The following is a 16621-nucleotide window of genomic DNA, read 5'->3' on the forward strand; positions in this document are numbered from 1 at the left end:
AAATAATTGGTTCTGTTTCTCTGGAGGACCCTGACTGACACATCCAGTGACCCAACTGCTCAGGAGTTAGGTCTGTCATTTCTGAATTCCACTGGTAAATTTTACCTCTAGTAACTGATCACAGAATAGCTGCTGTTTTATACCATGGGTCACTTGGTAGCTCTCCAGGTGTCAAAGGTTCATTAACTCCCACTGCCCCATCTTTCCTTTTCTCCAACAATACCTTTGCCATGTTTCGGTGACCCAGGGTCATTCTAGTGAACGTCACTCCTGATGCCAAATATACCATCTCCAGGATCACTCTTAGGTTTAATGATTCACTGGAAAGACTCACAGAACTCAGAAGAGTGATTGTGTATGCGTGATTGTGGTTTATTACAGCAAAATAACAGAGATTAAAATCAGCAAATGAAAAAGGTGCACAGGGCAGAAGCCAGGAGAAACCAGGTGCTAGCTTCCAGCTTCTTCTCCCAGTGGAGTTACATGGGCAGCACTTAATTTTCCCAGCAATGATGTGTGACAACATGTATAAAGTATTGCCAATCAGGGAAGCTCACTGGAGCCTTGAGTCCAGGGTTTTTACTGGGGGTCAGTCTCAGGCATGGGGCACCTGCGTGACTCAGCTCTTTAGTCTCCAAACCCTCTAGAGGCCAAACCAATACAGTGTGGTCTAAAGACCCAGACAAACAAAAAAATACATTCTCCATAAATCAGATTGTTAGCATAGACTAACTGGTGTGGCCCAAGGTCTTAGGTATACAAAGACACTCTTATCAGGCAAGATATTCCAAGGACTCAGATGTTATCTCTCAGGAGCTGCTTAAGTGCCAGTCCTGAAGACATTTGGAGGGTGTCAGGTTTGGGAAGCCCGGGCCTTATGAATTAAGTCTCTACTGCACAGGATAAACAAACATCTCAATAGGGACTGTATCATTTCCTACTCCTGTTTAGAAAGGACCTAAGGGGAAGAACAGAGTGCTCAGAGACCAGAGTGGCAGGTATTTTTATAGTCGAAGGGGTAAAAATGTTGTCTCTTCATGTGGACAACCTGTTGCCCTGCTGAAAGCAAATAAGCTGCCAACCGAAAATTCTATACCCACTCTATACCAGTAGTCAAAAAAATCAGGTGAAATAAAGCCTACATACAAAGCTACGAGAATTGATCACCAGTAGACTCATACTGCTAGAAAAACTAAAGGGAGTTATTTAATCTGATCCCAAATGGAAGCAAGAATTAGAGAAAGGAATGAAGATGTATAGAAAGGATGTACATAACAGGATGGAAAAACATATGCCATGAGAACACTGATAGAAAGCTATTGTAGCTACACTAATAGCAAAGTAGGCTGTAAGTAGAAGTATTGATAGAGATAAAGAGGGAAATTTCATAATAAAAGGGCCAAGTCAAGGGAAAATGTAACAATCCCAAATTTTCAATCTACCTGTATTATTCATTTTTTTGTTGCTGTTGTAACAAATTACCATGAACTTGGCAGCGTAAAACAACACCCATTTTTACAACAAGTGCACTCCTTAATCCCTATCGCCTATTTCCCGCATCCTCCCCACCTGCCCTCTGGCAACCATCAGTTTGTTCTCTATAGTTAAGAGTTTGTTTCTTGGTTTGCCTCTATCTCTCTTGTTTTCCTTTGCTCATTTGTTTTGTTTCGTTAAATCCCACATGTGAATAAAATCATGTCATATTTGTCTTTCTCTGACTGACTTCTTTCACTTAGCATTATACACTCTAGCCCTATCCATGTTGTTGCAAATGGCAAGATTTCTTCCTTTTCTTGGCTGAGTAATAGTCCATCGTGTGTGTGTGTGTGTGTGTGTGTGTGTGTGTACCATTTCTCTCTTTTTTTAAAGATTTTATTTATTTGACAGAGAGACACAGCGAGAGAGGGAACACAAGCAGGGGGAGTGGGAGAGGGAGAAGCAGGCTTCCTGCCGAGCAGGGAGCCCGATGCGGGGCTCGATCCCTGGGATCACGACCTGAGCCGAAGGCAGACACTTAACGACTGAGCCACCCAGGTGCCCCTGTACCATTTCTTCTTTATCCATTCATCAATTGATGGACACTTGGGCTGCTTCCATAATTTGGCTATTGTAGATAATGCTGCTATAAACATTGGGGTGCATGTATCGCTTTGAATTAGTGTTCTTGTAATCTTAGGGTAAATACCTAGTAGTGTGATTGCTGGGTCATAGTGTAGTTCTATTTCTAACTTTTGGAGGAACCTCCATACTGTTTTCCACAGTGGCTACACCAATTTGCATTCCGACCAACAATGTAAGAGGGCTCCCCTTTCTCCACATCCTCTCCAACATCTGTTGTTTCTTGTGTTGTTGATTTTAGCCATTCTGACAGGTGTGAGGTGATACCTCATTGTAGTTTTGACTTGCATTTCCCTGATGATAAGTGATGAGCACTTTTTCATGTGTCTTTTGGCCATCTGGATGTCTTCTTTTGAAAATGTCTATTCGTATCTTCTGCCCATTTTTAAATTGGATTATTCAATTTTAGGATGTTGAGTTTTATATGTTCTTTATATATTTTGGATACTAACCTTTTATCAGATATGTTATTTGCAAATATCTTCTCCCATTCTGTAGGTTGTCTTTTAGTTTTGTTGATGGTTTCCTTTGCTGTGCAGAAGCTTTTCATATTGATATAGTCCCAGTAGTTTGCTTTTGTTTCCCTTGCCTCAGGAAACAAGCTAGAAAGAAGTTGCTGCAGCTGAGGTCGAATAAGTTACTGCCTGTGTTCTCTTCTAGGATTTTTATGGTTTCAGGTCTCACATTTAGGTCTTTAATCCATGTTGAATTTATTTTTTTGTGTATGATGTAAGAAAGTGGTCCAGTTTCATTCTTTTGCTTGTTGTTGTCCAGTTTTCCCAACACCATTTGTTGAAGAGAAATTTTTTCCCCCATTGGCTATTCTTTCCTGTTTTGTCAAAGATTAATTGACCATATAGTTGTGGATTCATTTCTGGGTATTCTATTCTGTTCCATGGATCTATGGGTCTATATTTATGCCAGTACCATACTGTTTTGATCACCACAGCTTTGTAATATAACTTGAAGTCTAGAATTGTGATGCCTCCAGCTTTGCTTTTCTTTTTCAGGGTTGCTTTGGTTATTTGGGGTCTTTTGTGGTTCCATACATATTTTAGGATTGTTCATTCTAGCTCTGTGAAAAATCCTGTTGGTATTTTGATAGGGATTGCTTTAAATGTGTAGATTGAGCTTTGGGTAGTATAGACATTTTAACAATATTTACTTTTCCAATCCATGAACACAGAATGTCTTTCCATTTCTTTGTGTCATCTCCAATTTCCTTTTCTTAAAAAAGATTTATTTATTTGAGAGAGAGAGAGAGAAAAAACAAGAGGGGGGGGGGGGGGGCAGAGGGAGAGGTGGAGGGAGAGAATCTCAAGCAGATTCCTTGCTGAGGGCAGAGCCCGACACAGGGCTTGATTTCACGACCCTGAGATCATGACCTGAGCCAAAACCAAGAGTCAGCTGCTCAACTGACTGAGTCACCCAGGCGCCCCATCTTCAATTTCTTTTATCAGTATTTTATAGTTTTCAGAGTACAGGTCTTTCATCTCTTTGGCTAGGTTTATTCCTACGTATCTTATTGTTTTTGGTTCAATTGTAAGTGGGATTGGTTCCTTAATTTTCTCTTTCTGCTCCTTCATTATTGGTGTATAGAAATGTAACAGATTTCTGTACATTGATTTTGTATCCTGTAACTTTACTGAATTTGTGTATCAGTTCTAGCAGTTTCTTGGTGCAGTCTTTTGGGTTTTCTATGTACAGTATCATGTCATCTGCAAATAGTGAAAATTTTATTTTTTCCTTGCCCGTTTGGATACTTTTTATTTCTTTTTGTTCTCTGATTGTGGTGGCTAGGACTTCCAGTACCCAGGTAAATAAAAGTAGTGATAGTGGACATCCCTGTCTTGTTCCTGACTGTAGAGGAGAAGCTCTCAGTTTTTCCCCGTTGAGTATGATGCTAGCTGTGGGTTTGTCATAGATGGCCTTTATTATGTTGAAGTATGTTCCCTCTAAACCTACTTTGTTGAGGGTTTTTATCATAAATGGATGTTGTACTTTGTCAGATGCTTTTTCTGCATCTATTGAAACGATTGCATGGTTCTTATCCTTTTATTAATATGATATATTACATTGATTGATTTGTGAATATTGAACCACCCTTGCAACCCAGAAATAAATCCCACTTGATCGTGGTGAATGATTTTTTTAATGTATTGTTGGATTTGATTTACTAATATTTTTTTTAAAGATTTTATTTATGTATTTGTCAGAGAGAGAGAGCACAAAGCAGGGGGAGCGGCAGGCAGAGAGGGAGAAGCAGACTCCCTGCTGAGCAGGGACCCGATGTGGGACTCGATCCCAGGACCCTGGGATTATGATCTGAGCCAAAGGCAGACGCTTAACCGACTGAGCCACATAGGCGTCCCTGATTTGCTAGTATTTTATTGAGAATTTTTGCATCCGTATTCGTCAGGGATATTGGCCTGTAGTTCTCTTTTTTAGTGGTGTTTTTTATCTGGTTTTGGTATCAGGGTAATATAGAATGAATGTGGAAGTTTTCCTTCCTTTTCTATTTCTTGGAATAGTTTGAGAAGAATAGGTATTAATCCTTTTTAAAATATTTGGTAGAATTTGCCTGTGAAGCCATCTGGTCCTGGACTTTTATTTGTTGGGAGTTTTTTGATTATTGATTCAATTTCTTTGCTGGTTATTGCTCTGTTCAAATTTTCTATTTTTTCCTGTTTCAGTTTTGGTAACTGGTTGCAAGAACTTGTGAAATTCAGCCCCTCTTGTTTTCCAAGCCAGTGGCTTTGGGGAAACCTCCTTGTGTGTTCTTCTCTCTCTTGGCTTTCTCTGTGACCATAGTTCCCTCCCCTCTGCAGCACCCATGATCCCTTTGACTCCCAAACTAAGTCTCTGCACTTCCTACCTTCTTCAAGGTGGCCTCTTCTCTCCATTTAGTTGCAGAGTTTGTTCTGTCAGTCTTCAGGTTGATTTCTGGGGTATTTAGGATGATTTGATAGACATCTAGTTTTGTTTGTGAGATGAGGCAAGCCTAGGGTCCTCCTACTCTGCTGCCATCTTCCTGCCTCCACCCCCCAACATCTGCTTTTAAGGGCTCATGTGATTACACTAGGCCCATATGGGTAATCCAGGATAATCTCTCTACATTAAGATAAACTGATTAATAATCTTAATTATACCTATAAAATCCCTTTTGTTATGTGATAAAATATATTCATTTATATGGCAACTCATCATATTCAGTTTCTGGGAATTAGGGCAGGGTATCTTTGGGTGTCCATTATTCTGCCTATTATATCGCCTAATCACATAGGTTCAAAATATATAAAGTGAAAGTTGATAGAATTAAAAGGAGAAATAGACAAATCCCCAAAATAGCTATGGACTTTAACACACCTCTCTCAGTGATGGAACAAGCAGGAAAAAAAAAATCAGAAATGATATAAAAGATTTGAACAACACAATTAACAAATTTCATGTAATTGGTACATAGACAACACCATGCCCAGCAACTGAAGAATTCACATTCTTTTCAGGTGCACAAAGAACATTTACCCAAGTAGATCCCATGCTGGTCTATAAAGAAAGTCTCAACAAATTTCAAAAGATGAAGTTTAACAGTGTATGTTCTCTGGCCACAGTGGAATTAAATTATATATCTACAACAGATAACTAGAAAATCCTCAAATATCTGAAGATAAGTCACACACTTGTAAATAACTCATGGGTCAGGAAGAAATCACAGTAGAAATTAGAAAATGTCTTGGACCACATGTTAATGAGAATATGTCATCTCAGTGATGCAGAAAAAAACCTGACAAAAATCCAACATCCTTTCATGAAAAAACACTCAACAAACTAGGAGTAGAAGGGAACTTCCTCAACCTGATAAAAGGCATTTATGGGAAACCCATGGCTAACATCATACTCAATAGTGAAAGAACAAAAGCATTTCCTTAAGATCAGGAACAAGACAAGGAGGCCCACTTTTGCCACTTCTAATAAACATTGTACTCAGAGTTCTAGCCAGAGCAATTTTCAGTCAAGAAAAAGAAATTAAAGATACTCAAATTGGAACAGAAGTAAAACGATTTCTATTCCCAGATAATATCATCTTATATATATAAAATCCTAGAGAATCCACAAAAAAACTATTAGAGTTCATAACTGAATTCAGCAAAGTGGCAGAATAGAAGATCAACACACAAAAGCACTTGTATTTCTATATACTGGCAATGAACAATCCGAAAAGGAAATTAAGAAATCAGTTCTATTTATAATAGGATCAAAAAGAATAAAATACTTAGAAATAAATTTAACTAAGCAGGTGCAAGACTCGTGCACTGAAAAGTACAAAATATCAGTAAAAGAAATGAAAGAGACTTAAATAATGGAAAGAAATCCAGTGTTCATGGATTGGAAGACTTAACATTGTGAAGATGGCAATACTCCCCAAAGCAATGTACACATTTAATGTAATCCCTATCAAAATTCCAATGGCCTTTTTTGCAGAAATGGAAAAGCAAATCCTAAAATTTATATGGAATTGCAAGGAGCCCCAACTAGTCAAGATATTCTTGAAAAAGAAAAAAATTGGAGAACTCCCACTTCCTGATTTCAAATCTTATTACAAAGCTACAGTAATTGAAACAGTGTGGTACAGGCACAAGGATAGACATATATATATGTGTATATATACATATATATATATACACATATGTGTGTGTGTGTGTGTGTGTGTGTGTCAGTGGAATAAAATTGGAAGTCCAGAAACAAACCCACCCATGTACGGTCAGTTGATTTCAACAAGTGTGTCAAGACAATTAGATGGGGGAAAGAACAGTCTCTTCAACAATGTGCTAGGACAACTGGATATCCACATACAAAAGAAGGCAGTTGGATCCTGACCTCACATCACATATAAAAATTAACTCAAAATATATCAAAGACCTAAATATAAGAACTAAGAGTATAAAATTCTTTGACAAAAACATAGGGGTAAATCTTCATGACTTTTGATTTGGCAGTGGCTTCTGACATATGACACCAAAAGCATCAGCAACAAGGAAACAATAGGTAAATTGGACTTCATCAAAATTGAAAACTTCTGTACATCAAAGCACATTATCAGGAGAGTAAAAAGACAACTTAGAGAATGGGAGAAAGTATTACTAATCAGATATCTGATAAGAGTTTGGTATCCAAAATATATAAAGAACTATTACAACTTAATAAAAAGACAAAAATCCATTTAAAAAATAGGTAAAAGCGCCTGGTTGGTTCAGTCTGTGGAGCATGTGACTCTTGATCTCAGGGACATGAGTTCAAGCCCCATGTTGGGCATGGAGCCTACTTAAAAAAAAGATTTAAAAAGTGGGCAAAGGATTTGAAAGGACATCTCTCCAAGGACGATATACACATGGCCCATAAACACATGAAAAGATTCTCACCATCATTAGTCATCAGGGAAATGCAAATCAAAACCACAATGAGATACCACTTCATACCTACTGGGATGGCTATAATAAAAACAAATAGAAAATGACAAGTGTTGGGCAGGATGTGGAGAAATTGGAACTCTGCTACGCTGCTGGTGGGAATGTAAAATAGTGTAGCCACAGTGAAAAACAGTTTGGTGGTTCCTTGAGTAGTTAAACATAGAAATACCATATGGTCCAGCAATCCCACTCATAGGTATATACACAATAAAATTGAAAACAGGTGTCCAAACAAAAATTTGTACACAGATGTTCATAGCAACAGTATTCACAATAGCCAGAAGGTGGACACAACCCCAATGTCTACCAACTGATGAGTGGATAAGCCAAATGTGGTATATCCCTACAATAGAGTATTTAGCCATAAAAGGGAATGAATACTGATACATGACACCACATGGATGTATCTTGAAGACATTATGCTCAGTGAAGGAAGCCAGACACAAAAAGCCACATAGTGTATGATTCTATTTATATGAAATAGCCCAAATTGGCAAATCCATAGAGACAGAAAACAGATTAGTGTGAGGCAGGGGCTGAGGGTGCAGGGGGGAATTGGGGAATGACTCCTTTATGGGTAGGGAGTTTCATTTCGGGGTGGTGAAGATAGTCTGCAACTAGATAGTGGTAATGGTTGCACACCATTGGGAATGTACTAAATGACACTGAATTATACACTTTAAAATGGTAAAAATAATAAATTCCATGTTATATGTATTTATCACAATAAAAAAGGTGTTCATTCTCTCTCCCTTTCTCTACTATTGTGGTGTGTGTGATTGATTTTGTTCCTCATCATGTCTTCTCACAAGACCTTCAGGATCAAGCGATTCCTGGCCAAGAAACATAAGCAGAATTAACTTATTCCTCATTGGGTTTGAAAGAAAACTGGTGATAAAATCAGGTACAACTCCAAGAGGAGACACTGGGGAAGAACCAAGCGAGGTGTGTAAGGAATTGCACAGGATCTCACACACATAGTTATGCTGTATCAAGGTCACTTGTGTCTTACCTTATCAAGCCGAAAACATCACCACTACCTGGACAGCTGGACATGTTTAATTGGGAAAATGATTTTTCTGTTTGTTTCTGTGCTTCTGCACCAGCAGGTTGTTTCAGTAATGAATATGTGGGACCTTTTGTTTTTCTTTAAAGGTGTTAATATGGGGTGCAGTATGCGTGAATGGTGGCCACGAAGCAGAGTGGATGGAAGTGAATAAACAGTGGGACCGAATGGGGAAATCTGGGGCACAGTGGGAGAGAATAGATTAGAATGATTGGTAGCGTAGGAAGGAATGGGGAACCATGAGGGGCAAAGGTGAGCTGGAATGGAGGGGCCTGGCAGAGTCAGACTTTATATCTGAATGAGTCCTGTTCTTCTGGAAAGCATTGATGGAGAAGAAATACCCCTACTTATTTGCATTCCAGGAAATGGAGAACCGCAGAGTTCCCAGTATTAGCTCAGGCCACCATAACAAAATACCATGGACTGGGGGCTTAAACAACAGAAATTAATTTCTCACAGTTCTGGAAGCTGGGAAGTCCAAGATCTAGGCACCAGCTGATTTGGTTCCTGGGGAGAACTCTCTTCCAGGCTTGCAGAGAGCCACCTGCTCAATGTGTCCTCACATGACCTCTTCTTTGGGCAGAGGTGTCTCTTCTAAGGATGCTCATCCCATCCAACTGGGGCCCCACTGTATGAACTCATCTAACTTTAATTAGCCTCCCAAAGGTCCCATCTGCAAATATCATCATTTTGGGGGCCAGGGTTTCAACATATGAATTTTGAGGGGTACACAATTCAGTCCATAGCAATTCCCAATGCCTTTGCATATTTCAAGGTAAGACCTGTCTCCGTCCTTTCTGACTCAAGGGTGACACTTTTTCTATTTGCCTCTTGTTAAAAAAACACCCATAGGCTCAAAATGGAGTCACTTAGGCTGAGTTCCCAAATATATTCCCAAAGACATAATCTTTTTTTATTATTTAAATTTTGTTAGTTAACACACAGTGCGATATTGGTTTCTGGAGTAGAATTCAGTGATTCATCACTTACATACAAGACCCAGGGCTTGTCACAACAAATGCCCTCTTTAATACCCATCGCCCATCTAGCCCATCCCCACCCACCTCCCTCCATCAACCCTGTTTGTTCTCTATCATTAGGAGTCAATTACGGCTTGTTTCCCTCTCTCCTTGTTTTCTTTTCCCCCTTCCTCTATGTTCATCTGTTTTCTTTCTTAAATTCCACACATGAGTGAGATCATATGGTATTTGTCTTTCTCTAACTTATTTCACTTAGCATAATACACTCTAGCTCCATCCACACCGTGACAAATGACAAGATTTCATTCTTTTTAGGGCTGAGTAATATTCCATCGTATATATATACCACATCTTCTTTATCCATTCATCAGTCGATGGACATTTGGGCTCTTTCCATAGTTTGGCTATTGTTGATAATGCTGCTATAAACATTGGGGTGCATGTACCCCTTCAAATCTGCATTTTTGTATCCCCCAAAGTCATAATCTAATTGCAGTTTCAACCTCCCGCAGAAGTACAGTCTTAATCAGACAGCCAGGAATTTTTAAATCCACACCAATGAATCTGCCACTTGAGCCCTTTCCATACCCCTCCCAAAAAAGATGAGGTAATCTGCAGGATAAGACACCTTGCTTTTCCCCCTAGAGCGAGGCCTGGCCTGGAACAATCCTTTTCTTTTGTTAATAACTTTCTTGCCCCCACCCTTCTGTACAAACCTGGCATTTTTTACAACTCCTTGGAGCACCTCGCTACTTGCTGGGGGTGGGGTGCTGCCGCCCGATTCATGAACCGTTTAATAAAACCAACTAGATCTTCAAATTTACTTGGTTTTGTTATTTAACACTCTATAAAACCCCAGGTCCCTTTCCTTGCTTTTGAGATGTTCCTCATTAACGAGTTTTCCCCATTGCAATAGCCTGGGAAAAAATTATCTCCTTAATTATCCCGTGCATTTTCCCTTTCACATGACTAAGTGGTAGAGTGTGATTAATAGGGTAGAGTGTTTAAGGTCCAGGACCTGAGCACTGTGTGCTGGTTGTTCCTCCACAGGTTACTGAGGCCCGGAGGCCTGGGACCTGGGCCCAAAGGACTCCGGACCCTGGCATCTCGACCCTCCCATAACTTTCTGGGGGCAGATTCCTAGAAAGGGGATGGAATGTGGACCTGGCGGATCACTGTCAGGTTCGGATTCTTATTTAGTCGCCGACTAGGACCTCCCTGTTGCCCCAGATCTCTCAGGCTTCTGTCTCTGGCTCTCCTTGCACTTATGCTTACCCTTGTCACTTTCTTCATAGGTCTCTTTCTCCGAGGACGGACTTTCCCCCATCTGCACTAGTGGTATCTCCCACAGAGGACCGCTAGCTGAATAGTATCTATCAGAAGGACTGTACTCCCCCGGTTCTCCACCCCCCCATCTACCCAGTGTTACCTTCTTGCACCCCTACACTTTCTCCCCATTTCCCCAGTGGTAGAGGAAGGGATCACTCCCAGTTTGCCTCCCTTCTTCCCACTAATAGTTCCCAGGGATAACTGTACTATTCCCGGTCTCCCCACGCCCAACTCCGCCGTGGTATCTTCCCACGGAGGGGTTGGTCTTGTCCTCAGCCCTGCGTCGGTTCAGATCAGTTCCCATCAGACCCGCAACCACGCGCATAACTCGCCCATCACTAGCCTTTGCCCCAAGGGCCTCGCTCGTGGCAAGTTTTCAAAGTCCTCCCGAAATCCCATGTCTTCTGAACTTTCAGAGGCGCCGATCTCCGCTGTACGGAATTGGAACCTTTGAAAGATGTCTGCTCCCTGCCAAACCGGTTTACTGGCGCGGCCATTTCTCTGCCCGCCCCCCCCCGCCCCGTGCGGTCAAGGCCCTTGCAAAACCACACACGCACCGAGCTGCTACTGGCCGCTGACCCGACGGCTGCAGCGAGGGCAACTGCGCATGCGAGGACTAGAGCCGGCCCCCACCGACGGTGGGGTAAAAGACCAATAAAGTGGTTGTTGGAGGAACTTGAGAAACTCCAGGCGGACCTCGCCAGAATCCAGGTGGAAACCCGGAGAGCAGGGGATGGAGGGCGGACGGTTCGCTCGGAGCTGCAGGGAGACAGCGCTGGTCTGCGGGCGGAACGGCACGTGCGAGTGCGGGCTTTGTAAAGACGCGAATTCGCCGGGTGAGTACTTGGAGGGGGGCTCTGAGATGCGTCGTGAGAGTCTCTGGGGGCTAGGTAAGGGGGCCTCTAAGGTGAGTGGTGGGGTCTGTGGAGTGGGGCTGTAGGGGGTGGGGTGTGTGATGGGAGGTCTCTGGAGTCAGTGACGGGGGATCTCTGGGGTGCGTCATGGGGTCCGTGGGGTGAGTAATGAGGGTTTTTGGGGTGATGGGGGGTGTCTGGAGTCAGTGATGGGTGAGGGTGAGTGTTGGGAGGTCTGTGAGGACCGTGACCGATTGGTGTTGTTGAATGATGGGGCTGTGTGGGGCAAATGAATGTTCTTTCCTGTTTTTTCTTGGCTACAGCTAACCAGTTGGCGTTTATGGATTGCTAGCCTGATGATTTGGTGAGCTTTCCATTTTTCCATGTTATTGCAACCTCTTCTCTTTTCTTCTCCCCCCTCTCAACAGCTTTGCTTTTCTAGGCCACTGCCCTCTCTCCATAAGGCAGACATGACTAATTTCCAGGTAAGTTCTTACTTGCTCCCCTCTCCCTGACCAATGTGAAAACATTTAGAAGCAAAGAAGCAGTAATGTGTAGTGGTCAAGAGCACGGACTCTGGGGCCAAAATGCTCATAATAGCTTTGTGAGCTTAGGTGGTCTCTAACTTCTCTGTAGCTTAGTTTCCCCATTTGTAAAATGATGATGATGATACCTAAGCCTTTATGGTTGTTGTGAAGATCAGTTGAGTTAATATTAAGTGTTTAGGGGGCGCCTGGATGCCTCAGTTGGTTAAGAGTCTGCCTTTAGCTCAGGTCATGACCTCAAGGTCCTCAGATCAAGCTCTGCCTCAGCCTTCCTGCTCATCGGGGAGTGTGCTTCTCCCTCCCCTCTGTGCTCTCTCTCTCTCTCAAATAAATAAATAAAATCTTTAAAAAAAATTAAGTGTTTAGAACAAAGCCTGGCACACACATAATAAGCTTTATATATGGGTTTGACGTTATTATTTATACCATAAAATGTACATGTATAAACACATAAAAAGTTAGGATTAGGGAAACAGAGCAATACCAAAGCAAGGTTGAAATGTATATATGTAGGTCATAGGATCCTATATACTTATGTTGAGCTACAGTTCTTTTTCTGAGCTTCCTGGAAGCCGTCACATAAAGGGGAGGAACACTCACTTGATTTATCTTACCCATAGAGAGAAAGTAAGCCACTCCCTCAGAAGCAAAGATTTCCTGATGTTGAGGTTTCAAGGTATTTCTCTTATGGGTCAGCCATGTCCTCATCAGCAATCTTGGGATAATCACAGGGAGACGATTGTTCTGCATGTGACTTAAAATATGTCTTCATACCAGCCAAAGGCGTCCTGCTGGGACAGAACTAAAGGGATGTGACACTTCAGGAAACCACAGTCATGTCAGCACAAGCAGCTCTCGTGTTCGGGGTCAATACAAGGATAAAACCTTAACGGTCAAGAAATAACCAGTAAACGGGGCACCTGGGTGGCTCAGTTGTTAAGTGGCTGCCTTTGGCTCAGGTCATGATCTCAGCGTCCTGGGATGGAGCCCCACATCAGGCTCCCCGCTTAGTGGGGACTCTCCCTCTCCCTCTCCCCCTGCTTGTGTTCCCTCTCTCGCTGTGTCTCTCTCTGTCAAATAAATAAATAAAATCTTAAGAAAAAAGAAATAACCAGTAAACCCCATACCCTTCAAGTTATTTTCCAGGATTTTTTTAAATTGGAGTTTAATTAACATACGATGTTATATTAGTTTCAAATCAACATATTGATTTGACAATTTTCTACCTTACGCAATGCTCACCAGAGTAAGTGTAGTCACCATATGTCCCCAGACGACATTATTGCAGTATTGATGATATTCCCTATGCTGCACTTTTCTCTCCTTGACTTACTTATAACAGGCCATTTGTACTTCTTTGTTTTTTTTTTTCAGGTTTTAAAACTTTTTATTGCATATTAAAAAAATTGTGCATTCCAATTATTAAAATCATTTGAACAAAAAAAATGGCGCTCTGATTAAACTGCATTTTACAGCCTGCAGGACACCCCGGACCAGCTTGGTTTTTACTCTCGATTTCACTGTCGTCCCACCCAGCTTCTTCCTTCCCCAACACGCAAGTTCTTTTCCTTCCCTGCCAGCCAGACAGGCAGATGGGAGAGGCAGGCGCCTTGGTTGTCAGTACTTCTCGATTCTTTGATGTGAAAAGGGGTAGCACAGTCATTTAAACTTATCCAACCACTTTGCATCTTACAAAGTTAAACAGCCAAAAGAAGTAAAATAAGGCAATGCTTGTGGAATGTACAGTGCATATTGGCGGCACGCGCCTCATTACGATTCGCCTGCTTGCTTCTCCTGCTCAATCGTTTCTTTTGAAGGCAGTGGATGTTTCTCTTGCGTTTCTGTCTTCTTCAATTTCGACTTAGCGAATTTCTCAATCTCAGCCATATCGGGTTTGTCAGACATGGTTGCAGAGGAAGCGGAGCGAGGTGCGCGTGCAGGTGAAGTCCGGTCTGCTCAGTGGCTGCCGCCGAATGCCCCGTTTGTACTTCTTAATCCCCTTTCTCTGTTTCACCCATCCTCCCACCCACCTCCCCTCCAATACGGTTTTTTTCCTCATCTGGGGTTTCAGCAAAGCCGGAGTGATCCAAAGGTCTGCGTTTTTCCTTTTCAGGCTGAGAATTCATGATGTCCCTGACTATGTTCAGTTCTTTACTTTTTGCCCTTTATTCTTTCTTTCTCTCTCTCTCTTTCTTTCTTTCATTCATTTGAGAGAGAAAGAGAGCGCGCCTGCACACACACACACACACACACACACACACACACACACACACACAAGCGAGGGGAGGGGCAGAGGGAGAGGGAGAAGCATACTGTCCACTGAACTGAATTGGGAGACCATTGCAGGGCTCGATCCCAGGACCCTGGGATCACGACCTGAGCCAAAGGCAGACGCCCAATGACTGAGCCACCTAGGCGCCTCTCTCTCCCTTTTGCCCTTTTTAAACATGTCTATATTGTTTTGTCATTTTTTTCTCTCTCCCTACAAAAGAAGTAGCACCAAAAACTCAAACTCTTTTAGGAATGTACAACCTAAAAAGAGAAAATACCTCCAGGTTTCATATCATCACTCATTCCAGATAACCAATTCTTTTTTTTTTTATTTTTTTTTTAAAGATTTTTTTTTTATTTATTTATTTGAGAGAGAGAGAATGAGAGATAGAGAGCACGAGAGGGAAGAGGGTCAGAGGGAGAAGCAGACTCCCCGCCGAGCAGGGAGCCCGATGTGGGACTCGATCCCGGGACTCCAGGATCATGACCTGGGCCGAAAGCAGTTGCTTAACCAACTGAGCCACCCAGGCTCCCTCCAGATAACCAATTCTATGGTGAATTTAATTTCCATCTATACCTCTCTCTGTCCCTTCTTCTTTATATTTACATACACGTAAAAGCATATTGTTGATACAGAACTTCCTTTGCTAACATATGCTCATAATATACAAACTTTTGCAATTCCCTGTTTTCTCTTTACATTTGATGAAGGTAGTAGGAGTAATGATAATGATAATACAGAGGATGGGGATGATGATGATGTTAGTGGCAGGAACAGAAGCTAACACGTAATGAGCCTGCACTGCACCGGGCACTCTACTAAGTACTTTATTTTATTTTTTAAGATTTTATTTATTTATTTAACAGAGAGAGAGAGAGAGAGAGAGAGAGAGAGAGAGAGAGCACACAAGCAGGGGGAGCGGCAGGCAGAGGGAGAGGGAGAAGCAGGCTTCCCCCTGAGCAGGGCTCGATCCCAGGACCCTGGGATCATGACCTGAGCCCACATGATGCTTAACAACTGACTGAGCCACCCAGGCGCCCCCTACTCAGTACTTCATACACATGACCACCTTAGTCCTCACAACCACCCTGAGAAGTGGGTACCTTTAATATCCGCATTCTACTAATGTGGGAACTGAGTCCCAGAGTGGGTAAGCAAGTGGCGTGGAGTTGCAGAGCTGGTTACTGGCATAGCTGGGACAGTCCCCATTCCGTGAATACTTGTCGATAGAAGATATTTCACTGTCAAGACCAATATCTTTTTTTTTTAAGATTTTATTTATTTATTTGACAGAGAGAGACACAGCGAGAGAGGGAACACAAGCAGGGGGAGTGGGAGAGGGAGAAGCAGGCCTCCCGCGGAGCAGGGAGCCCGATGCGGGGCTCGATCCCAGGACTCGGGGATCGTGACCTGAGCCGAAGGCAGACGCTTAACGACTGAGCCACCCAGGCGCCCCTAGACCAATATCTTTAATAGCTGCTTATTTTTGTCTTGTATGCATGTGCCACGATGCATAGCATGGCAGTAATCTTTCTTCTCCTCTATCTTGTACCGTGCTGAGCATTTCTACAATTTCTGGTTCAAAAGTTGGGCACGTTTTGAACCTTCACAGACCTTGCCAAATTGCCTTTTGAAAAGTTTGTGCAAGTTTGTACTCCTGCTAATGAATGAAGATACCCTTCCTAATCCTTCTGTCATATTTTTATTTTATTTATTTTTGGTAGAAAGAGATGTTTCATTTATTTATTTATTTAAAAAAATTCTCTTCATTCTTTTCTTTGTTTTCAATACTTTATTTTTAAAACTTTCTGTTTTCTTTTTTCTTATTTATTTATTTGAGAGATCTTATTTATTTGAGAGAGAGAGTGAGAAATAAACAGCATGAGAGAGAGAGAGAGAGCACACCGGGGGGAGGGGCAGAGGGAGAGGGAGAAGCAGACTCCCCGCTGAGCCGGAGCCCAACGGGGGGCTCGATCCCCAGGACCCTGA

At 42.1% G+C, this 16621-nt stretch overlaps 2 protein-coding genes across 3 annotated transcripts in view; one reads left to right on the forward strand and one right to left on the reverse strand.

Moving 5' to 3' along the window:
• The first annotated feature begins 11577 nt into the window (after positions 1 to 11577).
• ZNF182 (zinc finger protein 182) overlaps positions 11578 to 16621 on the forward strand; it is a 45524-nt gene continuing 40480 nt past the window's right edge. The window contains exons 1-2 of one of the 2 annotated variants that reach the window (XM_073901876.1): positions 11578 to 11797; positions 12139 to 12179. The gene's annotated coding sequence lies outside the window, so the exon portion shown is untranslated. The remainder of the gene's footprint in view (positions 11798 to 12138; positions 12180 to 16621) is intronic. The other variant, XM_073901875.1, reaches the window with a different exon arrangement.
• Positions 13714 to 14344, reverse strand: LOC112812986 (thymosin beta-4-like). Its single transcript, XM_073902189.1, has one exon. The coding sequence runs from the start codon at positions 14263 to 14265 to the stop codon at positions 14131 to 14133; it is 135 nt and encodes a 44-aa protein (XP_073758290.1). The 5' UTR covers positions 14266 to 14344; the 3' UTR covers positions 13714 to 14130.

Source organism: Callorhinus ursinus, unplaced genomic scaffold (genome assembly GCF_003265705.2).
Source record: "Callorhinus ursinus isolate GAN/ISIS: 27379988/994484 unplaced genomic scaffold, GSC_fseal_2.0 scaffold16, whole genome shotgun sequence".
NCBI classification, from domain to species: Eukaryota; Metazoa; Chordata; class Mammalia; order Carnivora; family Otariidae; genus Callorhinus; species Callorhinus ursinus.